This window comes from Aptenodytes patagonicus, chromosome 7 (genome assembly GCF_965638725.1).
Source record: "Aptenodytes patagonicus chromosome 7, bAptPat1.pri.cur, whole genome shotgun sequence".
Lineage (NCBI taxonomy): Eukaryota > Metazoa > Chordata > Aves > Sphenisciformes > Spheniscidae > Aptenodytes > Aptenodytes patagonicus.
In genome coordinates this window covers 49,680,882-49,707,176 of record NC_134955.1, presented here as the reverse complement: position 1 = coordinate 49,707,176, position 26,295 = coordinate 49,680,882, and the positions used below count along the sequence as shown (strand labels likewise).

The 26,295-nt window shown below is 35.0% G+C and overlaps 1 protein-coding gene across 6 annotated transcripts in view; it reads left to right on the top strand.

Moving 5' to 3' along the window:
• CEP128 (centrosomal protein 128) overlaps positions 1 to 26,295 on the top strand; it is a 165,485-nt gene that overhangs the window by 74,146 nt on the left and 65,044 nt on the right. For 5 of the 6 annotated variants that reach the window (XM_076345222.1, XM_076345220.1, XM_076345221.1 and 2 more), the window contains one exon: positions 25,760 to 25,809. In XM_076345222.1, coding sequence (XP_076201337.1) covers positions 25,760 to 25,809 — 50 coding nt within the window. Of the gene's footprint in view, positions 1 to 4,254; positions 4,411 to 25,759; positions 25,810 to 26,295 lie in introns of those variants that run through there. The other variant, XR_012995940.1, reaches the window with a different exon arrangement.

Here is a 26,295-nt window from a genome sequence, read left to right as displayed (position 1 = left end):
TCTGAAATTATAGTTTATTCATATTTTTTTGGTGGGCAAGAATAAAAATAGAGATTTATGGTGAACATACCAAAAGTAGGTAGGATGAATATTTAAACTGCTTTATTGCCAAACATAGAATCATAGAATCATAGAATCATTGAGGTTGGAAAAGACCTCTAAGATCATCGAGTCCAACCGTCAACCCAACACCACCATGCCCACTAAACCATGTCCCTAAGCGCCTCATCTACACGTCTTTTAAATACCTCCAGGGATGGGGACTCCACCACTTCCCTGGGCAGCCTGTTCCAATGTTTCACCACTCTTTCAGTAAAGAAATTTTTCCTTACATCCAATCTAAACCTCCCCTGGTGCAACTTGAGGCCATTTCCTCTCGTCCTATCACTTGTTACTTCGGAGAAAAGACCAACACCCACCTCGCTACAACCTCCTTTCAGGTGGTTGTAGAGAGCGATGAGGTCTCCCCTCAGCCTCCTTTTCTCCAGGCTAAACAGTCCCAGTTCCCTCAGCCGCTCCTCATAAGACTTGTTCTCCAGACCCCTCACCAGCCTTGTTGCCCTTCTCTGGACACGCTCCAGCACCTCAACGTCCTTCTTGTAGTGAGGGGCCCAAAACTGAACACAGTATTCGAGGTGCGGCCTCACCAGGGCCGAGTACAGGGGCACGATCACTTCCCTACTCCTGCTGGCCACACTACTTCTGATACAGGCCAGGATGCCATTGGCCTTCTTGGCCGCCTGGGCACACTGCCGGCTCATGTTCAGCCGGCTGTCGACCAACACCCCCAGGTCCTTCTCTGCTGGGCAGCTTTCCAGCCACTCTTCCCCAAGCCTGTAGCGCTGTATGGGGTTGTTGTGGCCGAAGTGCAGGACCCGGCACTTGGCCTTGTTGAACCTCATACCGTTGGCCTGGGCCCATCGATCCAGCCTGTCCAGGTCCCTCTGCAGAGCCTTCCTACCCTCGAGCAGATCAACACTCCCGCCCAACTTGGTGTCGTCTGCAAACTTACTGAGGGTGCACTCAATCCCCTCATCCAGATCATCGATAAAGATATTAAACAAGACCGGCCCATGTTTCAGGAAGTTTTATAAGCTTAAATAGGTCTTCTAAAACTCTTAACTACGTAGTCTTTCATCTTTTCCCTTCTTCACCGAAGCATTTGTAAATATCTAGGATATTGTAGGCTGTTGGATCCTCCTTATGAATTTCTGTAGAAGAGTTAACGTTATCACAGTACTACCTGTGGTGGTAAACTGGCTGTCTACGTGGTATAATCCTGACAAATACAAGTAAGCCAACATAAAGATTCATGCATGAGAGAGCAGTGAATGAAGGAAAATACAGTAATGTAGTATAGAGTTTCAAGATTGCTTACAGAGTAGCAGAAGTTTCATAGCTCTCTGGTGATATATCAAGATTGGCTGCAGTTGTCTTCCGTTCTTGATAAGCGTATCATCCTGGAGAGTTGAGAAATTCCGAAGTCTAGCAATATTTGTAAATACCTAAGAACTAAAGAGGACATGGGTTCTGATTTCAGGTTTGCAGATTTGTACTTTGGATACAGTTCACTGCTTAACAAGTTATTTATCTAGCATGCCACCCAGTGGGATATTTCAGTAAGTAACAATTTAGATAAAAATTTCTTGGATTTCTCCTCTTGAAGTGTTTTTGATCTCATAATCAAATTAATTTTAATAGCATTGCACTAAGTAGTCAATATTTTAACAAAGTGAACGAAGATCTGAGGAAATAAAAGGTATAAATTCCAGTTTCTTAACCAAGTTTCATTTGCATTCTGGAATCACTGAGCATGCCGAGGTGTTCTTACAGATCTGTTTCAAAATTAGTTCTTAGATCACAAGGATATTATTATTACAGAGAAATGTTTGAAGGTAGGAAAAATACAGTCTTCCTGAAATGCACCCAAGACCTGGCCCAAATTTCTTTCATTCATCCAATTTTATATGGTCTAGCCAGACTGGGTAGTCTGAAAAGCTTATCATACAAATCAGTGAAAGTCTATATTTGATCCTGGGAGCACCCATTGGTCTTACAGACTTAGATTTGCTTTAGTTGCTGGTTGGTTTAGTCAAAAGAAAGTTATCAGCTCTGTCTCTTCATCAAGTGTAGAACGTGAGCATTTTTGGAAAATATAGTCAAGATGCTTGCTACAATTTTATTTTTATTTTCCATGAGGAAAAAATTTCCATTCATACCCAAACCCCTTAAAACTTTTACCATGTCCACGCTCTCTAAATTTGTAATCAAACTGTATCTCATGCATAAATAATAGTAATTAATTTTCTCTTTGGTGTATGACTAAATTCTTAATTTCTGATCGTGAATGTTTTTAGCATTTTATTTTGCCAGCCTTAGCTCAGAAGGATAGATTCAACTGCTTGGGAGCTATTATCTTGGAACATATCATGCGTATTTCAAAAATATATATTAACTAGGTGAATAGCATTGACTGTTGAGCTCAGGCCTTATTTACCTGTGTGTGTTCCTTTCTTGATCTTTCCATCTTTGTATTTGTGAGATTTCACTAGCTTTGGCCATATTTGTCAGTGTGCCAGAGTATTTATAATCTTGAATTTAGTTCTGAAGACAGCTAATCCTGTGCATGTATAGTGCAGTTAGAGTAGCTGATTAAAAGAAAAAGCAACATTAAGCTGTAGCAATCTTTGTTTTTTTGTTATTGCTTAGATCCCTTTAAAATATTACAGGTATTGTAATTTTTTAATTGAAGGTGTTAAGAGTATGTGGGTTTAGGTAACAGATATTAAATGCTTTAATATTTACCTTCTATACAAAAGTACATACTTTTCTCTTACATTAAAGCTCACTTATACTCGGAATGACTGCAGAGAGGAAACTTAGTATAAACAGATTCTGGAATATAGCTCTTCCAAGAAAATCTTTCCAAGAAAATCTTTCTTGGAATATATTGAAATGTATATAAGCTAGATATGGTATGGTATAGCAGTGAGACATGGAGTCTGCACAGTTCTTTTGTTTCAGGATAATATACTGCTACTTCAGAGAAGACGTGGATAGTCAACAGAAAAACGTTGTTTAGCAAAATAAGACCTGATGTGTTTGGCAAGACCACATCCGTTCTTTTTTTATAAAGCGATGTTAGTAAGGCTATAGTGATGTAAGAAGAGAGCAGGTACATTGCTCTGATATACAGATCTTACGCTGGTTTAATTTATCTCAAATAAAATACTCTGCACTGTTTTACATAAAGTCCCAGGTGATGCAAGCCATATTCTGTACCCCTTCTCAGCGTCTACACTCTATAATCACACTTAAATTATTAAATTTTTAGAATTGCTGTGATGTAGATTGTACTGCTAAGTAAGGCTTAAGAAGGTAATGATTCTAGTCCTGAGCTATGATACATTTATGTTAGATGCTTTTGTCACAAGCACAAACCTGTGCCGGGCAAGTCTGTGGTGTTATGCTTTATGCATTATGTTTATCATTCATTCTATTCTCATTCTAATTACATTCATTGAAATCAAGAGTCAGAAAAAAAATATTTTTTGTGCATTGTCTTAGATTTGAGGATACAAAATCGAATTTTAGAAAACTTACATTTTTAGTTGTTTTTAGTGATGGTGTTATCTCTGTTAATCACACAGCTACTAGTTTCATCACTTGTGAGGGTAAATCAAGTATAATTTACAAAGATTTTGATAAGTGATCTCTGAAGCAAGTCATCCATTTGTTTTAATTTTTGAGGATTTTTTTTTTTGTTAGGTTCAGTCAGGATTATTTGTTATTTAACTGCTGTGGAAAATGTAGATTCAAAGAGCCTGTTACATTAAAGTAGATTTGAAATGTAGATAAAACTTTGTTTTGACAAGATCTTATCTTCCAAATTATATTCCTTTTTTTTTTAAGCCAGTAAGTCCAGTTTTCGCTTGAGCCAGGAACACTAAAGCAGAAAGTGTAAAAATTCAAAATACAGAGACAGTGCAGTACATTGAGTGCAAATATACTGACACTAAGCAATCTCTGTTGCTTAAACTGGGAAAAAAAAAAGCAGAGAATTGGGAACCAGTGAAAATCAAAATATTGCAAAATCTTTCTATTATGAACTATTATGTTTAATTTAATAATGAAGTACATATACTGTTTTGAATATAACTTTAAGCCTTGTCCTGCCCTTTCAGCTTTGTTTCTTTCCCATTTGTTTTCTTTTTTTCATGTATTACCTCATATTGTCCTTGTATGACAACACAGTCCTTTCTGTGGCAGCAAGAAACATCACAAGGTATTTTAAGGTCATCTCTTATTGAACAGTGAATGGGAACATCGAGTAGAGAAAATTCTTTTTAAGCATAAAGGAAGGAATCTGAAGGGTTTCAGAGGAACTCTCCATAATACTTGTTTTTGATGGTGAGCTTCAAAATGCATAAAGTTGAAATATAATTACTATTCAAATAATTAATTTCTTCTTAATAGTGTTCTTGCCCTTTAAATAATGTTTGGTTTTTTTAATGTGATGGGGGAAGGAGGAGGGAGGACTAAGTTATTTTAAACTTTGCCAAAATGAACCTGCATTCAGAGTCTTAGAGGGATGGAAATAAGCCCAAATCATTTGGAAATCTTACCCTATGTTTTTTTGTATTGGAAAACTGGAAATATCAGTCTGGACATGCATTGCTCTAATTATCTAGTATTTTATGCAACTGTTTTTGCCATTATCTTTTATGCACTCATAAAAATATGGCTGCCATTGTGAAAAAGTGAAGGTAAGAGACGGGATCAAACTGTAGCTAAGATGTTTTTAAGACTTCCTTTGATTTTTTTTCTTTCTTTCTGAATCGCATACTTTAAATGCTTCTCTGAAACTTATGTACAGATTTATAGTTTAGAAAGCATGATGTGTCCTTTAAACATTAAATTGCTGAGTTTGTAGTGCACACTAACAGTAAGAGAATAAATTTGTTAGTTTTACCTCTTGGTTTACCTACACATACTGGAAACTAAATCAAAAATTAACAACAGTAACCTGGGGGATGGGGATTTAATGTATATTAAATAGTTAGAATCTATTATTTAATCTTCCTGTTGTGAATTATGACTTTTTTCTTTAAACCAGGCTAAAGAGCTGGTGTTCTAAGAACTGTTGGGTTTTGAGGTTTTTTTACAGCTGTTGAAATGATGGCATAGGAGTGTATTTAATCATAGTTATACCATAACAGTGCTTTAACACTACATAATAAAGAGAATCTTGTAAGCATCTGTACAACTTTATCAGAACTCCTTGACTTAGCATGGAAGGCGTTGTCACGCTTTCAGGTTATAGTGTTTCCATACCAAATCAGTATCACTGATTTACAACTATTAAAAAAAAATAAGGAAAAAAAAAACCCCAAAACAAAAAAAACACAGGCACTTTCAAACTTGTGTCTTGAATTTAATATTTTCCTGAGAAGTCCGTAACAGAAACCTGCTATCTGTCACTCAGTCTTCCTTAGGTAGAAATAACATTCCCAGGAAGCTTGTTTAATATCTGATAAGATGCCTGTTTAATTAAATAATATGCTGTCTTACAGGAAATGAAAATGAACCAAGGGCTCTGTGGTTCTCCCACCTATTGCCATAGTCAAAGTCATTTTAGGCTAAAATACAGATGAATAATGTTGGAAATTTGAGCAGAAATGAAACTTACTATCTAAGTTTTTTAATATAATAAAGCTCTTGAAATTAAAGTATTTGAAATCTTGCATATTGCTATATTATATATTCAATATCTTTTAAAATTAGAGCTAATGTTATGTTTTTGCCTAGGATTTGTCAGGCTGTATTAGAATATGTATTTCAGTGTAGTTCATTGATATGTTAACAGCTTTTATACCCTTTCAGCTGACATGCTATTTAACCCCCCTTTTTTTTTCCTCTAAAGTGAGTGCTGATGATACTGTGTATTTGGATAATTGAAATTTAAGTTCTATTTCACTACCAAAAAATTTCTCACTTTGAGAAGAGCTTCAGTCATCAGTAAAACCAACTCTTAATGTTGACTGTATACAACAAAATAGTTTTAATTACAGAATAGACATTACAAGTGAATCCTTGAAAAAAGGAAAACAAGCTGGTTTTTTTCCTATATAAAGATTAAATTAAGTGGTTAATTAATCTGTTTGCATTGTTTTCCTTCTAGTGGTTTAAATATGGCAAATGGCTAGGTTATAATCAATTTAATGAACACATTACTCTGATTAGCATCTTCAAGGTAACAACTGGCTGTATCTGAAATTCAGCTTTTGTTTCCTTTACTGTTTTGACTGAGTCTCCTTGCTTTTGGTTTTACAAAATGGGAACTGTGATTGGTACTTTTAGATGCTTTACTGATTTTGTAATTAAAAACATTTTTAAGGATTTTGCCTTTTTGAGTCAAGCAAGGCAAGCAAATTAACTGTATAGTTCATACAGTATCAGTGATTAGAACAAAGAGCTATAAAGTGTTTTTTCCAAATAACAAGTGTCTCTCTGTAATTTATTAAAAGTCCACTTGTAATAATGGGCACTTATATTTGAATCTTCTTTATTGTGGGCAAAGAGAGTCACAGTATTTTTCTTGTCTGGGTCTATTATGTCTTTAGGATAAGGTCATAACACAGTCTTGGGCATGATTTGTGTGCTTTTGTCTATTTTATAAAGGACTCCAGTTGCAGGTTATTAAGCATTGTTATTAAACATTATTGCTGTAAAATATTATTTTCTTGCTGGACAGATACAACATCTGAGTCATAAGATAATGTGCTTGCTCCTGGTTATGTAAAAAAAAAAAAAGAAATGAGAACTAAGGGTAAATCTGGGTCTCCTATTTCTCAGTCTAATTTCTTAATTCTAGACCACCTTTCTACTCTGAGAATTTTTTTTTAAATACAAACATTCATATTGCAGTACTTATTTTCCAGTATTTGACTAGCACCTTTCTGCAACATTATATACTGCCAGTATGTTAATCTCTGTTTAACAGAAAATATTTAAATGTAAAATTTATTCATCATGTTAATTCCTGTTTCACAATTCTAACACTTTTAAGTATAATTTTGTTGTGGGTTTTTTGATTGTTTTTGGTATATCTGGTAAATTGAGATACCTACCACTAGAGAAAGAAACAAAGTACAAAACCAAGAAAATGCATTCATTGAAATATATAGGTACTTCATGCATACGTACATACTGCATCAATGTTATGTTGTACATACTTCAGCTGCCTGGACAAAAAGTTTGTCTTTCTGATTTTAATTACAGTTGACAACTTGGCCATAAAACATAACTTTCTTGATTAGTTTGAAGGAGGCAGTATCACGGACACTCAACCATATAGTTTGCAAATAACAGAAAAGCTGAATTTTGGTTCACTTCTTGGGGAGGCACTGTGGTAGCTTTTAGCTCAAGCAACAATGGTTTCTGGAGACCTTGAGTGGAAGCACCCTCCCGCAAAGTACTCGACTCCTAGGATGCTTTTAGTAAAAGTATGCTTTATAATTTTTAGCTAATGCTTAGTGGTGAGATGTCTGAACTAGTATCAAATAAAGGTGAAACCTTAAGATCCAAAGACTGTACTGCTTAGTCTGAATAGAATTCAATGAAATAGAATCATTATTTTGAATTTTGCCCATCTTTCTTCTTCTGTTAGGTTGATTTTTCTTTTTCTTTTGAGGCATTCATAAAGATTTAATCCATGATGAAAAGTGAGGTTATCAATTTAAAGAGTTTGTGCCTGGCTTTATTACCCCTTTACAATCTCATTGCATATTACTTTCTTCTGTGAAGAGATTGTTAAGAACTGGAAATAATCTAAGAGAGTAATTTTAAAATTAAATTTTGAGGGAAAAAATCTAACTTCACTTTTTTGCTTACACAGCAATGAAGCAAGCTTAATGCTCAGTTTACAGAAAAAAATGTAATATTTCAGAATATAGACTCAATTATTGAATTTGTATATCAGTCTGCTGTCAATCAACACATTTAATTGCATGAAGAACTGCATGTTAAACTGAGTAGTTTCATTTAGGTCTCTGTCCGTCTATTTTGAGTTGTTGAACACAACTAAGGGTACAGTAGCAAATGCGTATGTAGAATCCAAGGAGAGGTATAGTGGGAATAGCAATAGTATTAGTTAATTAAGAGAAGAGATTGGGGATATTTCGAGATAAGTAGGAAAAAAGAAAATGTCATTCAAAAGATAATCTCATTGCTCTAAAAAAAAAAAAAGAAGCTTTTTCATAATTAACACTGTTTTACAAATTATCAAGAGGAGAAATGGTAAAAAGTCTATATAACTCAAACTGTGAGGCTAAGAAAGTCTTTCGCCTTTCAAGTCCTTGAATACATGCCCAGATCTGGCTAAGGAAGGAAGTGGGTTCTGTCATGATCTTACAGCTGTTTGGTGATCCACAGTTTCCCTATCCAGTTCTTAATGAATATTACAAATTGGTGTTTTTACCAGGAGCATATTTAAATTAACAGAGAACTTAGTTTTTTAGATGCCTTGCTTCTGTCAAGGCACGAGATGTGTGATGGAACTTGGAGGAAGTTTGCATTACATAGCTTCATGTCATCCTTATTTTCAAGGAGGAAGGGACTTCTGTTTCCAAGGCCATTGAGCTGATGCTTTTCAGGTGTATTAAAAGGATTTATAAGTATGTTGGGCTATGTTTCATTGTTAAAGTGGCTACTTAAGTAAGAGTGGGATGTAAGTATTCTACTATATGCATGCTCATTCTTCTTAAAAGGTGGAGAAATATTAATACTTCATTCTTGGACAATAAGACTTACGTACACAGGATGGTTTAATGACATTGTACCATGGACTTTCCATGTATTACAATGAAACACATGCTGCTAAGAAACAAGCAACAGAGTAGGATTAAGATCTGACCTTTAAGGTTGGAATGTTCCTAACTTATTGCAAAAATATTTCAAATTTGAAAAGATCAAAATATTCCATCCTTCCTGATACATGTATTTTATATACAGTATGTATATAGCATAACATCTCTAGGCTGACTTCTGACATCATGGAAGATTTCATTGTGAGGGCAATAAAAACTGGAAGCCTCGTGAGATTTCTTTTTTGGCTGTTTTAAAAATGACTGTATTTTGAAATCTAATGCGTTTACCATACACGGCAACTGGAACTCCTATTTTGATCTGGTCTTAAAACACTTCAGATTCCAATTTCTAAAATAGCTTGATTAAATAAAGATGATTATTTTGCAGTCTTGCTGTAATCGACAGATTATGCTTGTTATATGGAAGGAAATTTTGATTTCCAAAGAATTATTTACAATAAAAACAGTATTATTACTACTAAATTATGAAAATTTTCATCCTTACTGTTACTGAGAATCAATGGTATACTATACAGGTCATTCAGCTATACATTTATACATTTTTCACATGCTAACCTGTTGTTATCATAAGAATGGGAGTTCATGTAAAATATTTTTAGTTCAAAGTTAAATTTCTTATTTCCTTAAATGGTACTCTACAGAATAAGTATGATTTAATCTGAGCATTTTATTTGTTGCTACTCATCTTGTATAGTTTTTGAAATTAATTTCTTTTTGTTGATTAGGAATTAAATACTGCACATTGATGATGATTTGCTATCTTGTAATAATCTAACTTACATGAGTAGTACCATTACAGTATTGGACAGATCCAGGAACCACTCATGCTGCATCTGGGTTTGGAAGAAATGTCGGTAATCATAGTGTCAGTTCACTGATATAGATACCAGTTGTAATCAGGGCATTTTTACAGAGCTGTACAAGAAGTGTGTGGTCATCAGAAGCTGTGTAGATTTTTCTTGCATCTGAATCACCAATATGACTGCATAATTTTATGTCTCCAGGTCAAGACAAAGCAGTGTCAGGTCTCTTGTACCTTAAACTTTGTTGCGTCTTCTGATGTAATGCATGTGTAGACTGGCTGCAAGTTGCACATCTGACGTTCTTTTTCCTGAGCCTTGCTCTTAATCTGGGGCCTATAAGAGTCAACTCTGTTTTCTTGAATTAAGTAAATTGTTTTAAAGACTTTGCATTGTCTCAGCAGAGCAAACAAGATCCAACAGAAACAGAGTTTATTCCAGGAGAAGTTCTAATACTGTTGTCCTTCAGCCTAAGTATACCAGTTTGCTAGTATATAAAATACACATGAAGACAGCAGCAGGACAGACATTTACAAGATACACGGTTGTTCTTATTCAATGGGAAAAAATCTCAATAATTGATAAAGTTTAGTCCTTTAGGAGAAATGAACTTTGAAGATCAAATGTGTATAGGAGAAGCACAGTTGTGTGTTGCACTGTGAGATTATACTATGCGTAAAGAATAGGGCTGGAAAAGATGCTGTCAGAAAGCTTGATATAGTCAGAGAAACCTAGCATGAAAGTTGTCTATGATTTATATTTTATTTTTGTTGTTAATTCTGTAGATTGTCATACAGAAAAAAAAAATCTGGTCCTTATGTTGACTAAAAGACCTTTTGAAATAAATATGCTGGCAGCAAAAATGTAGTGTTGCAGCAAAGTGAACTAGACTAAGGGGAAAAAATTATAGAATCCACAGAAAAGGATACAAACTTTTGGGTAAGAGGCATAAAACAGTTTCTGAAAAGCAAACCCAACTTTTCATTTTGGTTATTTTCTTGTTTTCTGAAAAAAGTTTAGAACCATATTTTCACAGTACAAAACATTATTTTAGAGCTAGGGCTTAAACCTTTACTTTTAGGCTCAGGAGCTTTAATTTGCTGTTATTGTGTTTTGTCTTATGCAACATAAAAACACAAGGAAAGAGAAATTTAGCCATTTATTAAGATTGCTAAGGGATATAAAAATCTTAAATAATATACATTTTCAACACTGAGTGTGCATTCTGAGAGAATAGTTTTCTGTAGAGAGTTCTCAAGAGGAATGAGCAGATCAATGCACATTTTAACCTGTGTCTCAGAACAGTTATACCCTTCAGGGGCATATCCAGTGAAGCACATTTGCTATTTGCTTGGTACCTCTCTGTTCCTGACACTGAGAATTCATTCCTAACCTAGGCGATGATGCCCCAGCTATTAAAAGCACTTTGTAGGTTTCTGTTTGTCAATATACTTTATAAAGTGTGCTACAAGAGGCATTTATCATAAAAATCATCTCAAACATTTTATCAACTTTGCAAACTTCAGTTCATTCCTAGCATTTTGTTGAGACTAAACAGACATGCAACTATGATGTAAATAGGTAGAAGAATTAGGTGTGTAGGATATACAATGTGTTCTCCCATTTACGGTGGCATTTTTATGGGGTTCTGACAGAGTCATTTTGCTACTTCTTTGCTAAATGTTAATTGAATGTCTCTACCTGTAGAAATTATGTAATATTGGGAGAATGGGCTAAGCAATTCTATAATAAACATAACTCATTAGCAGCTCTTGTTAACCTTGTAATAAGATTTACAATGTGTGTGTGTAACAAAACATTTTATAATACGTTTATTACACTGCTCGTACTGGATATTCATTTGTCCATGTAATCTCCATTCTGAGACTAATACCCTCTTACCATTTCACTCAGTGACAACAGCAGTGTAAATTTGGTTTTGTTGTGATCAGTCTCTAGGAATTAGATTGATCAGAAATAAAGTCAAGTGTCAATTGAAAATGGCATATACTCTACTGCACAAGAGAAAAACAAAGCTCTGGTGTTGCTATTCAGTTTGTTAAATTGGCAAAAAAGATCAATTTATGTATATATTCCTTGTGCATGAGAAGCAATGGCTAACTTAACTGTTTAATATCATTCTCTTAATATTCTTTTCTCTTTCAAAGTATAGGAGAGTTTTTCCTCAAATATATGTATTAAATGTTTTTCTCTGAAAAATTTCCTAGAATTGTTATACTGTAGATTTTTGCACATGGCTACATGGAGGGAATAAGCTATTGCATTTAGATAATAGAATTTTCAAAATAGGGTTTTAGATATTAAGTGAAATGTTGCCAGTCACTGAAAGTTAAAATGTTTACCGGCTGTGTTGGTAAGTCTCACTTGTGTATCATCAGTTACCATGGGACAGTACAACAGGATTGTCCCACCAAGGAAGAAACTCAAAGCCTTAACTACAGCTGAGAAAACTAGGAATAAGCATTACTATTATGGCTTTCTTCATAATTGCCGGCCTACACTTTCTTACATCTTCCTCTAAAGCACGTGTGGGGAGATAAGGTGTATAATTGCTAGTTGCATTATATTGTGGTTTGTAATACCTGCCTAATTACAAAGAAGGAACTTCTGTAAATTTGGGAAGTTCTCTGTTTTGCAACAAGACACACTGACCTCTTTCTGTGTGTATGCTTGGTTGAAGTAAATCTTTTCTTAGAAGCTGTTGGGTCTTAGCGATACATAGGGCCACCTAGTAGAATTAAAAGCTTTCTTACAGCATTTATCAAGGACTGAATCCCACAGAACTATAACTTTTTTGTGTGCTTTACTCTTCTGACAGTTTATTAAAATGCCCAAGCTGCTAAAAGATCCCTTTTTTCAGAGATTGGTAAGGAAACTTCATTTCAGGACCAGTGTCTTTCAGCTTCCTATGTTATCTGCTGTCCTTTGCTGTGAACGTTGCAAATGGATTGTTTAGCTCTGATCTTCAAAGAGCCCATTTAGGAAATATACTTCTTAAGCTCCAAAGAATTACTCCTCTCAAGTAGCAAGTGTCCTCGGCTAGAAAAGCTTTCTGTTTTGCAGCTGATGGCCTCCTTCGGTTTGCCCAGTTACTTCAATTCAAATGAGTTGTACTAGCTGCTTCATGAAACTTGATATCCTTAATCTTTGACCCTTCCTTATCTGTTAGGTCCAAGATCAGTTCTGTGTATTTTTGCATTAAGATATGCAGTTGCCTTTCAGATGTAGCCAAAAGGAAATTTGCTGATATGCATAAATATGGTTGCGATGATAAACATCAAAAAAAGAAAAGCCTAGGATATTAAGACAGAACTCACTGAAGAAAGTGGCATTCAATTTCCTGTTTTGTCATTTATATATGCCATACCATAATTTTTATGTAGCTGCTATGCCCATAAACTTATCAACATAATTTTCTAAAACAAGAAATGACAAATTATTTTTTCAAGCTTGCACTTGGTGAATGAAAACAAATTAAGTTTCAATTTCTTTCTGTGTACTGGAAGATTTTATTCATCATCAGAAAGGAAATGTTTCTCCATTCAGAAGAGAATCGTAACAATTATATATTGTATGCGGTGACAAAACAGAATGTTCAACTGTATTTTCAATTTAAAATGTCAACTGTTGTGAAGACGTCACTTTGAGAACATTTCTTACTATATTTTGTTTTATATAATGCTGATTTTCTTTTTCTTTCCAGGTTATCTAATAGGGTTTCTAATCAAAACTATGGGAGTAAAAGCCATTGGTCAGTTAGCTTGGGTAGATCTGTGCTACAGACAGAGGTGTGATTACAGCTCTCACACAAGTCCAAAATAATCATGAGTTAGTGGGTCAGACTGCAGTTTCCCATTCAATGGAGCCACTTAACGTCACTGCAGACAAAAGGCTAAATTCTTGCTTCTATTTCTCTCACTCCCATCTGTGCTACTTGCTCCTTCCCTTGTTTCATGTCTGCTCCTCATTGGACCCTTCTATAACCATATCTTACTCACTGTTAGCCCCATAGGACTATTTGTGGGTTTTGCCAGTATACTCTGTTCTCATTGTAATGAACTAAATTGACCCTTGTGGAGGTCCAAGTCCAACATTTTTGCCAGGACAAAGTAAGCAAGAGCAATGCACAACCAGAAGCAGGGAGCAAAGAGACTTCCATGCCTTTCACCAAAGGCAATCTGCAAATGCAATCTGCAAATGCAATGATGTGATCTGACCACATCTGGTGGAACTGGAGCACTTAGTGCTAGCACCATTTCAGCTGGGGTTGCACTAGCTTCTGTGGGACATGAAGTAGGAGTAATTACAGTCATTAATACCCAAGCTAGCTTATTTAAAGCTAACTACTTTAAGTAAAGAACTTCACTGTAGTATAAATGTACTATTAGACTGTTAGTGTAAAAGTTTGCTGGCTTCCCAGCCTCTTGTAAAATTTGAAGTGTTTATTCACTAGCATTGTAGGTTAGATTTTTCTAAAAAAAAAAAAAAAAAAAAAAAAATCTGTTCTCAAGATTTATTTGTAATAGGAACATTTTTGCCTGCATTCCGGCACTGGTTGGCAATGTTACTGCTGCATGAGTAATCAACGCCTATATACATGATAACAGTTATGTCTCATAGTAGAATCGAGTCATTATTGAAACACTGGCATTTAAGGCCTTAGAAGCATTGATAATCTTCACAAAATGCTTAGTGGCAGTAATTCAGCAAGGAAATGGTATCTGCACCCACTTACAATTGAGTGATTCATGGGTCAACAACAGGTTGCTGAATGGAAAGGCAAAAACTTAACATACGTTTATTCACATCCCTTGGTCGGGACCTTTATGAGGTGTATGGAAGATCATATTTACCCTGTCACAGATGATAGAATTCTGTACAAACTCTGATTATTTAAAAAAAGAGTGGCTACACCTACACAAAGAGAAGCTTGAAATCATTGTGATTGATGCTCTTCAAGATAGTACCAAACCCAAGTATAAGATACGGACTTTCTTAGAAGTGCTGTCATTTATCTTGACTGATATTTTTCATCTAGGGGAGATTATGCTTCTCACATGCTGTCAAACTTGTAGAAGAAAAAGCAGTTACTTATCAGACTATTTTAGAGATGATGCCAATATGGTTTCTAACAACTATTTGCTAACTGGATTTACAGCATCTTCAGCTAGCACACTTTTGAAACAATGAAAATGTCCTTTTTAAACCTTTGCGGGGACAGAAAGCATGAATGAGATCAGACTTACAAGAAGCAAATGTGTGCTGACCCCAAAAAATATTATCTTTAAAAAAAGTTGAAAAAGCCACAGAACCCAAAATGACCGGTTACTGTTGCAAGTTACTAGTCTTCTCTCCTATACAGTAAACCTGGTAGACCAGTGTCAAAGGGCTCTCTTTTAGCACAATGTGTTCTAGTTGGCCTTTTCTTCAATTACTCCAGCCAATGACTTATTTGTGTATTTCAGTTGCTAACTGCAACTAACTAAGTAGATGGTTGTAAAAAGCCAGTGAAGCGGGTTGTTTCCCATTCACATCAACATTTTCATTGTGACTTGTGTTTTCTTTGAGTTTCTTGAGTGTCAAAATAATTTCTAAATGCAGTGGGTCTCAATGATCTCCTCACTTACCTTTATTTTTACGGTTTTTAATCTTATTTTTTCCTCATAAGAAACTATGCATAGTTGTAACTGAAAAGAGACTTCTGCGATTGTAGTCAAGCAGCGCCAATCTAAGGATAGTATAAAAGAAGAGTTGGAGTCTTTATATTTTGATAGATATTTCAGTAAATAGTAGCCAAAAGAAAAGCATTGCAACATACTCCAAATCAAGTGTTTCTTTTCAAATACCAAGTGTATGTGTGTTAATGAGTTCTCTCTGGGATATGTATCTTTGATAATAAGCAAGACGAAGTTTGAAACTCCTTTCTCTGGTACTGAAATTCAAATAATATTTTCATTACTGCATTTAATGGTACTAAGAATTTTGTTTGCCATGAAGAAAGTTCATCTTGCACTTAAAAAAATTTCTGTCTTTTTACCTGCAAGTAGAAGACAGCCCAGAAGCTACACTAACTGGAAGAATTTCACAGTTGTTATTGTTTGAGGTTTGGATTTTGTGTTGATCGGAAGTGTTGAAGTGCAGTTACGAGACAACGTTCCTTAGCTCTCATAAGAGGAGGGCATAGGCAGTAACAACGCTGGTTTCTCCTGCTATATTCTATCAGTTTTTCATCCTTAACTTGAGCATGTTAAATGGAAAAAAATGCAATATTGACACTTTTGCCTTCTGGTTTGTTTAATCACTGGCATCTTTAAGTTTGCTATGATGACTGTTGGCAGATATAATTTTACACAGGACATAAAGAATGTTACAAGATGGGAGTGGCTTGCAATTATTAGGCGTTTTTTATATTGCTTAAATCATTGATTTGAGGATAGATTCAACCAATGTCTGTTTGACTTGTTTTTAATCTTCACAGCAACCTTCTGGTTATTGTAGATTTATGGACGTAGTTTTTATAAGTAGATATTTAAATTGTAATCAGGAAATGACAGAACCCTGAAACTCCAAACTGTTTTCAAAAAAGCCAACCAAGAAATTAATTAAAATTAATTGAAAAAAATTAAATTTTGGCAACTGCATTCTTGGTATCTGGTGTGTCCCATTTTAATTTTCATGGCAGAAGCCGTGCCTTTCAGATAAACTTTTGCTTTACTGGATCAATTTTCCATGTTTTTGTTCAGGTTTTTTTTCATTGTACCATTCTTGACATCTGTAGTTCTTGTTTTCAGACAGGAAAGTTCTTCTTTCTTTTTAAATTATTTATTTATTGTGAAATATATATATATTAAAATAAAATTTTAAGGAATCATTAAATAGAGGCATAAAGAGAACTTTAGCCCATAGCGGTTTTCTCTGTCAGTAGAATCCTGGTTTAGTGAAGGCTTTAAATAAGAAAAGCTATGGTGGTGCCATCCTACAGCAGATGAGGCAGATTAAAGTCCATAGTGCAAGGACACTCTCTCACATAGGAGATGTAATACTTCCTGCCGAGGAAAAGTGGCTGCTTAGGATCAAGACAAGTTGGTTGATTAATGAGGCTGCCAAAAACTGAAATACAGGTGGTCTGACTTTATATGCTTTTACATCTCTCTAGGGAAGAGTTGAGCAAATAATGTTTTGCAAACAGAAGATTTTCTATAGCTCTGCAGTTGTGGCTTGCCAATTTCTCAGTGCTTCTGTGAGTTAATAGCTATATGCTGCTGTCCCAGCTGTGTTGATTTTGACATACCATCTCGCTAGATTCTAGAGGAGACCCTTGATTCTGTTCTTGCTGGAATTCAGCTTACTTATTTGGACACTACTTCAGAGAACAAACAATACCTGGGACACCACCTCTGAATTGATAATAGTGGCAGCTGTTTAGAGAAGACATTCATAGCTCTAGATGACAAATCTCCATAAAGATTTGCATTGCCATACGGACAGTTCCTCTTCCAGATACAAAGATGTGTTTGGCACTCCTCATAAAGATTAGTTGGTATGCAGCACTAGTGACTCAAGAACCACAGTAAGGTCTCTAGATATGATCCACTGCTGCTAGGAGAGCCTGTCTTTGAATAATATGCCACATGTACTTGTTCTGTCCCTCTACTGTAAATTCATCTAGCCTTTTCTCCTCTTCCTCATTCTTCCCACCCTGCTTGTCTTAGAGACATCCTTCTCATTAGACCTTGCTTTTACTTGAACTTTGTTTTTATTCTCTCAATTCATGTGCCATGAAGTATGCAGCTTCACATAGAAGGAGAAAGAATTCTGGAATAACAGAGGGCAAGAAAACATTTCAGATTTAAGAAAATTGAATGCCTGTATTGAAAAAATTCAAATTCTGAGTTCTGACTGTCAGCCATAGTCCACTCACTCCAGAAGTGAGATTGTTCTGTGGCTCTTAATATAGAGCACTAGTTTCCAAACTTTTTTGATCGCATACCCCTATCGGTAAAAAATTTTTGAGCATGCACCACTAACGTATGTATATTTATTAATAATACACATAATAAATATACATATATCTTGATAATAAATAAATACACACACCTTTGGGAGTGCAACCCCACTGAGCTAGAAGACGACCATTATTCTGTGCCTTGATCACGTTTTCATAATGGAACCATCTTTGATTCAGAATAAGACAACGTTTTTATTTTATCACTTCAAGGTTAGCCTTCTGATATTTTTATGTCACTAAGTGTTTCTTACTGAAACTTACTAAAGCATCTAGGAAGTGATCTTTGGGAAGTTGTTCTTCAGTCATTATTTAACTAGAAACCCTATGGTCCCTTAGGAGCTGTTTGGAATCTTCTACAGCATGTCTGCTGGTACACAGAGTCATTCAAAGGAAAACGATGGATTGATTACTTATAGCTGTTCTTCAAGATATGTTAACTATGTATGTATTCACAACCCTCCTTTCCTCCTACAGTAGTTTTCAATTGAGAATCAATGTGGTCCAAAATAAATATGGTAGACATAGTTTAACATCTCTCTCCCAGCTAATAAGTTAGGCAATTGCTAAGACATAATGAAATTTTGTGCTGTTATCACCTTTTGCATTCATAAGAATATCTTTTGCGTGGATTTCAGTGCATTTTACTTTAAGCCTCACATCAGCTCTCTGAAGATAGGGAAATATTTTCTTTAGCCATTTTTAAATGAAGCACAGAAAATTTCCCAGGAAGATACTAACACGAGTGGCAGAGCCAGGAATAGAACTAAAAAGTCTTATGTAAGCATTAGAAAAAAAAATCTCATTCTTTTGATAAAGGCCTCTTTTAAAAATGTGTAAGCAGCACATTGGAACCTATAATTCTTTCTTTGGTAATCTTGCAGTATAGTTTTCTGAATGTATTTAATCTCATATTCAAACAAACTATTCCAACGCAAGTATATTTGGACTGTAGAAGGGGTTATAGGACCTTGGCCTAGTATCTTGTGTACTTAAACTGTGTATGTGAAATAGACATGTATCCACTCTTGTACTTTTGAATTCGGTGTAAGGCAGACACTGTAATAGTGCAGGTAATGGCAGGTACAGAGGGGTTATAGAACTGATGAGGAGAATTAAGGACAGCTTGAGACAAATGAAAAGTTGGAAGAGGTTTTCTAAATGAAGTGTGGGAGATAATTAACTTTTGAGTATCTGCATCAAATACAAATCAAAGTGAAAAGGAAATAATAAAGAGAAATAACGGTGTGAAACATAAGGAAGAATTATTGAAGGAAGTAAAATAGAAGCAAGATTTATACATGTAAAGAAGTCTCTGACAGTCCAGACATCGTTTAAAACAAAAGGAAGCATTTTTTTTACACAGTACATGCTTCAATTACAGAAACTTATTGTTGCAAAATGTTCTGGCATCCAAAAAACCAAATAGGTTCAGTGAAGAAATAGTCAAGTTCAGATAGATCGTGGATGATCCGGATGCAGTCCTTTTTCTTAGGAATTCTCTCAGCTGCTCATTGCTGGAAGCTGCCATTAGAGTAAATAACACTACCTTTTTTTATCCTCCTGTCTTAATATCCACTTGTGCTTACTGTCTGAAGTGGGCTGTAGGCTGCATGGTTTTAGCCTGACCCAGTAAGATACCACTAATCCCTAAAAGTCTCATAAAAGTCATGAGCACGAGTATGACTTGAATAGAAAGTTATCTGAGAATCTTAAATTGCACTTCTTTGTTGTCCCTCACACCCCCCAAATGATTACATTTCCTTTCCATATGTTATCCTTTTCTTTTCCCAAAGGCGATTAGCTTCTTTGCAAATAAGGAAATATAGACCAGGCCAGCACTGGAGATGCAAACATTTAAAAGTTGTGTGAAAAAATATCAAACCTTCTTAAGCCCCAGGGAATAGAAAGAAAACACGGTATGTTCTGTTTCCTGCATAGCAATAAGTCTCTTAGGGAATCTGAACAGTGAACTGTTTCCTTCTCTCTTAGCTTCAGATGCCTTTTTTTCTATTCCCTGTTATGATTGTGGGTGCTGTTTCAGGTTAATGCAAACAAACGCACCACTGTAGGTTTAAGAATCTCCTTTGAAGTTCCACAGCAGAAATAAAAGTGTATACCTAAAAGGTATCAAAAGAATGAATTTGTTAAAAAAACTTCAAAGTTTTGTGTAAAGTATATCCTTTTGAAATATTGACTATGTTACTTACTAAAGACTACAGTAGCTAATTGCTAGAATTTATAAAGGCAAAGAATATGGCAAAAGGGAATCCCTTTTTTTTAAATGGTATTCCTTTGAGTTTGGAGGCCTTTTTACATGTGGATGAGAAAACTATTGATTTAGACACAGGTAAACAGCTGTTTCATTCTTGGTGGTGATGAGCACTGCATTGATTGCAGTGGTGGTAACTGAATTATAATCTTTAAAGAGAGTGGAATGTGCTCAATGTTAATATAACAGTTTGCTAATGGACTAGAAAGCTCTAATGAGTATTAAAAATCACTTGAGTCTTTTTGTATGTTTAGCAGAAGCTACAACTAAAAAAAAAAAAATGCAGTGACCATTGAGTTTGGTTGTGAAAACTATTAACCATCTGAATACAATTCCAAAAAAAAAAAATTTTGAGCTTTCTCCCTGGTTTATCTGCATTCACTAAACCTGTGAGTGTGGTGGGGATGAAACTAGCAGGATAGAAATATTCTGTATCTTAGAGATTCTGTATGTTGTATTCAAGTCAAACAGTATCATCTTTGACTTCAGAGATTTATTTATTTTTTTAAATCTTGTTTGGGGATTACATAAACACATTCTGAAATGCTCATAATTTATGGGCCTTGTTCTACACTAGGAAAAACTAAAGTTCTAAGAAATACCTATTTCTCTAGAGCTCTTTTAAAATAACAACATGTTTATGTAGAAATTCTCTTAATGGCTTACATGCATGGCAAGTGCTGTTTCAATTAGAGTAGTTTGAAGCGAGTCCCAGTACTGTTTTACATCTCAGTTGTTTTAGTGCTAGGGGTGATTTGTGGTGTCTGGCCTGACTGTACGAAGGTCCAGCCTCACAGAAACATCTTTTAGTATTGAGTGTTTCTGGACCATGACTGTTGTCACGGTACTCTGAGGCCATTCACCAGCATCATACTAACACAGGTACAGGGAGAAATTGCAGTTGTTCTGTCTCTTCCAGCCACGAATATATCTATTCTGAAACATTTTGCTTAAACTGGTTCAGTTAGAAACAGCTTAATTCACCCCCCAAAAAAGGGCCTTCATGTCAGATTCGTTGTGTGAAGGGTAAAACTTGTAAGTGGTATCATATGTGATTAAACTTTGCTGGGTAGGCATGTGCAAGATAAGTAATTTCTAGCTGAGAGAAACTGGTTTATTCAGCTGCCTGAAAATTCCTTCAGACTTGATGGAAACCTGCTTGGCTGCCTTCGGCATCTACAGGAATGCTGCAGTATCTGTTCAGCAGCTTTGTGGGAAACATATCCAAATGATGATTGAAAGTCATGGGATGTGTATTTGAAGTGAGAATGATAGGAAAGACTTGAAATAAATACACTGCCGTTTTTGATCAAAGCAAATTGAAAGATAGAATGATCAGGATGTCTAATTAAGTGATTTCCCAAGAGTTTGCCATACACTTGTGTAACATAAAACCTAAATTTCTAGGGTTGCAAACTTTGGGAAATCAAAAATAGTTTTACTAATGTATAACTGAAAGCCCTGACTTGTGTTTTAGGGAAGAACTGTTCTTAGCTTGATGAAGCAAAAAATATATTGACACTTTTCTCCAAACTGCCATTCTTTTCTGGTAATAACCTGGATTTCTTGTTTTAATGCCACATAGTAGCAGTATTTTGTGTGCTATATGAGTTGCTATATCGTTTCCTGTGTGATCTGCAGCTGCTCCAGAGGGGTGAGAGTCTTGAGTCAGACCTGCCGGCAGCTTGCAGATATCTTGGATAGTTTACAGCATATTAGCTATGTATGCAGAACTGAAGCGCAAATGTCAACTTCAGAGTAATCTGGATCACATTTTAGGGTTTTTGACTATATGACTAGATATCTGTGACTATAAGAACAGATTTTGTGTACAGTTCTGTATTTCTGCGTTCCCCTTTGCTAGAACAAGTTGTGAATTAGCAGGTACCAAATTGAAATTCATAGTGGTTAACGTACAAATCTAGTATTGATCCGATTTGTTGACTTTTCTCTGGCACTTCAGTCTTCACAGAGAATGTGAAGCAGAATGTGGTCTATCACTATCTTCAGTTTCTTAAAATGGGAGGTCATGCATTGTTTAAAATCCAGTTCCTGCTTAATAATGAATGAATGCTGTTCAGTATTCTTTCTGAAATAAATCTGTGATTTTTAATTCAAATTCTCGGGAAGTTGCTTGCTCCAGGTAATATAAAGTCAACGTCCTGTTTCCCAGCTTTGTTACTCCCAGCACAGAGGTAAAGGAGTTGAACTGCTTTTTAACATTCCAGAGTTAGTTATTGGCACATTAATGGATCAGCTAGGATAAATAAGATAGTACAGTTGTATGTTACTCATTCCAATCAATAAATATCTGCTCCTAAATCTTATTTTCTGATACTTTTCACCAGCAGTGAAAATGACAACTGGTGTGTGTGTGTGAAAAAAGTCTGTCTGAATAACTGCATACCTTTTTTCCTCACTTATCTGAGAGTTATGATTGAATACAGAATCTTCATCTCCAGGTTAATATTTGCACTATTTTGCAACATAGTATGTTGTTTCAGTGTCAGGTAAACTGCAAAAGATAATGATTCTTATGGAATGTTTTAAATCATAACCTATGTATTTCCTGGAATTTTGATCAGATAAATCTAAGCCACTGTGGTATAACTGCAAGGACACTCAGTTGGTGTTCACTGATGCATAGCTAAATGAGATATAAACCTTAGATGATTTGGAGTTGATTGATAAATAAAATAAAAACACTGTAAATAAATTATTTTTGTAAAACTACACAAAAGTATGATCCCTAATTTTGCAGACAATATCCTGAACTTGCTGTTGATTTTGAGTGGGATTAAACAACTGAAACATATTTGATTTTTTGAAGAGTTTTAGCTTAGCTCATTATAGGATTGTGAGCTTCATATTGGGCTAAAAATAAAAAAAGGAAATATGTTGATGAATATCTTTATGTCTAAAAGTAATTTCTCTGCTGTCTTTTTCCATGTATTATTCATCTTTTGGGAAGAACCATCAATGCCTGAAGGTGCCTTTGTAATGCTTTTTTATTAATGCTGATTCTTCTAGAAAATCTATAAATTGATGTGTTCTGCGCCCCATGAAAATAATGATATATTGCTTTGAAAAAAACAAGAACCCTGTGGTTACATTAGGCCTTGAAAGATGATCATAGCAGGATTGTTCTCAAATGTAGAAACTCATGCCACTGTGCAACTTCCTTTAGGAAAGAAAGTTATAATTAGAGAAGCTCAGAGGCTGCTCAGAGGATGACAGAAAGGAGCCTCCACTAGGGCTAGTGACCATCTTTGCTATATTACAGACACAATGCATTCTCTATCTTAAATTTATTGTAACATTATTTTCTGGCGCTGAATATATAAAACATGTTTGAACAAGAACTTAAATATGCGAAGTGTTTTACAAATTATAAAACAACAGAACTTTTCAGATCAAGTAAGCAAAGCTATTCTGTCATTATAAATAGCAACGTTTAAAAGACTGATACAATATGCTGTATTTTTATGGGACTTTTTGTATAGCAGTTTAATATGTATAGCTTTAATACTTACTTTTTTGCTTTAGCTTTGGAGAAAACATGCTATTCTTCTAGATGGAGTACTAAATGGAATCATCAGTTTAAATGCAGAACTTGCTTCTTAAATACACGGTCATAAAGGGTGACTCTGTAAAGTAGGTATATATTGTCAGTTAAATAACACCACTTCAATACCTACCTGCCCTTCTGGGGACAGAGTTTTATGAAGCATCCTGCAGGACAGCCAATTTAGGCAGTGGTACAGTAAAGTAAATGGACTCTAGATATGCCTAATTTCAGATGCAGTACTTTCAAATCTAGAGACTGTTAGCAGAAATTAGCTCAACTTACCTTACATTTATAAAAGGCCTTTGAAAAGAACCTTGTAATAACATCCTTTTCACTTAGAACAATCATGTCTATACAATAGAATCTCAAATACTGCATTAGAATGAAAATAAAGCAAAGTGAAGTATAAGAATCTTTTTTTTGTCTGATGAAACATGGGGAAGAATCTTTCATTCCCCATCCCTTTCTCATAGACTTATTCCTCCCTCCTCTTTTTTTTTTTTTTTTTTTTTTTTTAAAATGCTACTATTACAATACAAATTTTTACCAACTCAGTTACAACACTGGAATATACCCAAAGAAAACATACAGGGCAGCCACTTTCCAAACCCAAATTCTTGCACTAATGTTGATGGCAGTACATTTAGCTACAGTAATTTATATGGCAGTTGAGTCACTGTACTGGAAAGCATACCAAAGAATAATCCAGAAAAACATGAATGTGCCAAAAGAAAGTGAAGAAACAGTCATTTTATTAATTTTAAGAAAGGATTTGAAAAAACTGCATAGAAGCTAGGGAGAAAGAACAGCAACTCAATCTCTCTGCTTGTGAAAGAAATAACTTACAAAATTTTAGTTATCTCCATCACTTTTTAAAGGACTGGTGTCTGAAAATAAGTCTCAAGTAATCTGCATGCAGTCAGAAATGGATAATGAACTATGAGAAAAGAGGTAAGAGGTTAGGGTGCTCCCAAGGAGGCTTCATAACGAGAGAAAGGAGAAAGAAAAGTAAAAGATTAGAGAAATAAAGGAAAGAAGGCAAATTCATGTCAGTAAATATTTTAAGTAGTTTCTATTGTAAGTCATTGAAGCTAATCTTTAATAACTGAACTATGCATTTATCAGTAATTTTTATTTCTGAAGGAAGTATACACAGGTACTTTCAGTTAGCTGTTTTGTACTTGGATGCTGAGGGAATTAACAGTCAGAATTCAGTCCTATGAGTTTGTCAAGACAATTTCATAATCTCATAACCCTCCTAATTGCTAGCAAACTGGAGCATATCTTGATTCAAAGTCAGTCTCTAGCTTAGTTAAAGCAGTGCTCTTCTCATGCAAAACTCATGAGTGAACTCTGATAGTTAAAATAGTAATAAGCCTGCAGCATGTTTTTTGTTTTTCCTGTTCTCCATGAGGTTATATAACTTCAAGGTTTCCCAGAATTCTAAATATCATGCAATTGATAAGAACCATAATTTTAATCATAAAAATATGTGAGTGAAATAAAATAGAAAAGCAACTAGTGACATATCCCACAGAACTCAAACAGAAATTAATTTCTAACATGAAATGTTGCATATGTGCATGTATGTACCAATGTATATAATTGTCACACAAATGAATACAAGATATTAGGCTTTTACAGTGTAAAGACTATAAAAAACTTTTCTGATACGTTTGTTACAGTGAACTGGCTATTTCCGTTATCAAAATTGTTCCATTTTAGTGAGAGAAGGTAATTATTGTGATAATAGTCAAAATTGTCTGCACTCGTTTCCCCAGGGGATGTTACTTGGTTGTTAAAAAAGTAACCTAGAGTAACTTTTCATATATAATTGCATAGCTTTGATGATCTACTTCTGTTTTAGTCAATTTTCAGTGTGAATCTCTCTGATTTTTTTTTTCATTCCATTCTAAAAATACACCAAACTATTGATTTAAGCGTAGGCAAGTTTTTCTGTGAATTTGAATGCTTTTTCCCCCCCCAGTTAAGCTGTCATCTTGTGGTTGTTTTTCAGTCACCTCAACAGCCCATGCTTGGAAACAATCATATCGCTGACACATTTCATCAATCAGTTTAATCAGCAAAAAGGAATGTTGTGAAAGGTGTAAAACAAAAAACTCGCTGACTGTTTTACACAGTACTTTTTCTGTCAGGACACGAGACAGGAAGTCAAATTTACAAGTTCCATTTTTCATTTTACAGAGCTACTAGAGAAGACTCTCAGAAGAGAGGAAGAAATTGGAGTTCTCCAGGTATACTTTCTGTTTAATAACTAGCTACACTTTTTGTCACCCTTAAAATTACTAAATTGTATTACAACATTATGATTTTCTGAACTCCCTTGTATCTTAAATTCAGCTTTGGAAATATATGCAGCCAAATGCAGACTTGATAGCTAGTAATACTCACTGCTGAGTTTCTGCTCACCAATTAAGTTGCACATTAGAGAAGATTAAAGTAGTCAGCGTTCTATGAGTCAATAAATCTAGTCCATCAGTGAAAAGAATGCTGCTTTTAAGTCACACTATATACTGAAGTTGTTCTGTTATGTTATACTGCTGACTTCACTGAAACTGTATGTGAATAGGGGCAGTGCAAATCTGCATTCAGAACTGCAAAAATGCTTTATATTCTACTTCATTGGTTGGGTTAGATTTTCTGGGCTGTGTTGCTTTCTTCTGTATCTCCAAATAAAACTGAAAGTAAAAGATTTTAAGTAATTATTTTAAATCTCTGAA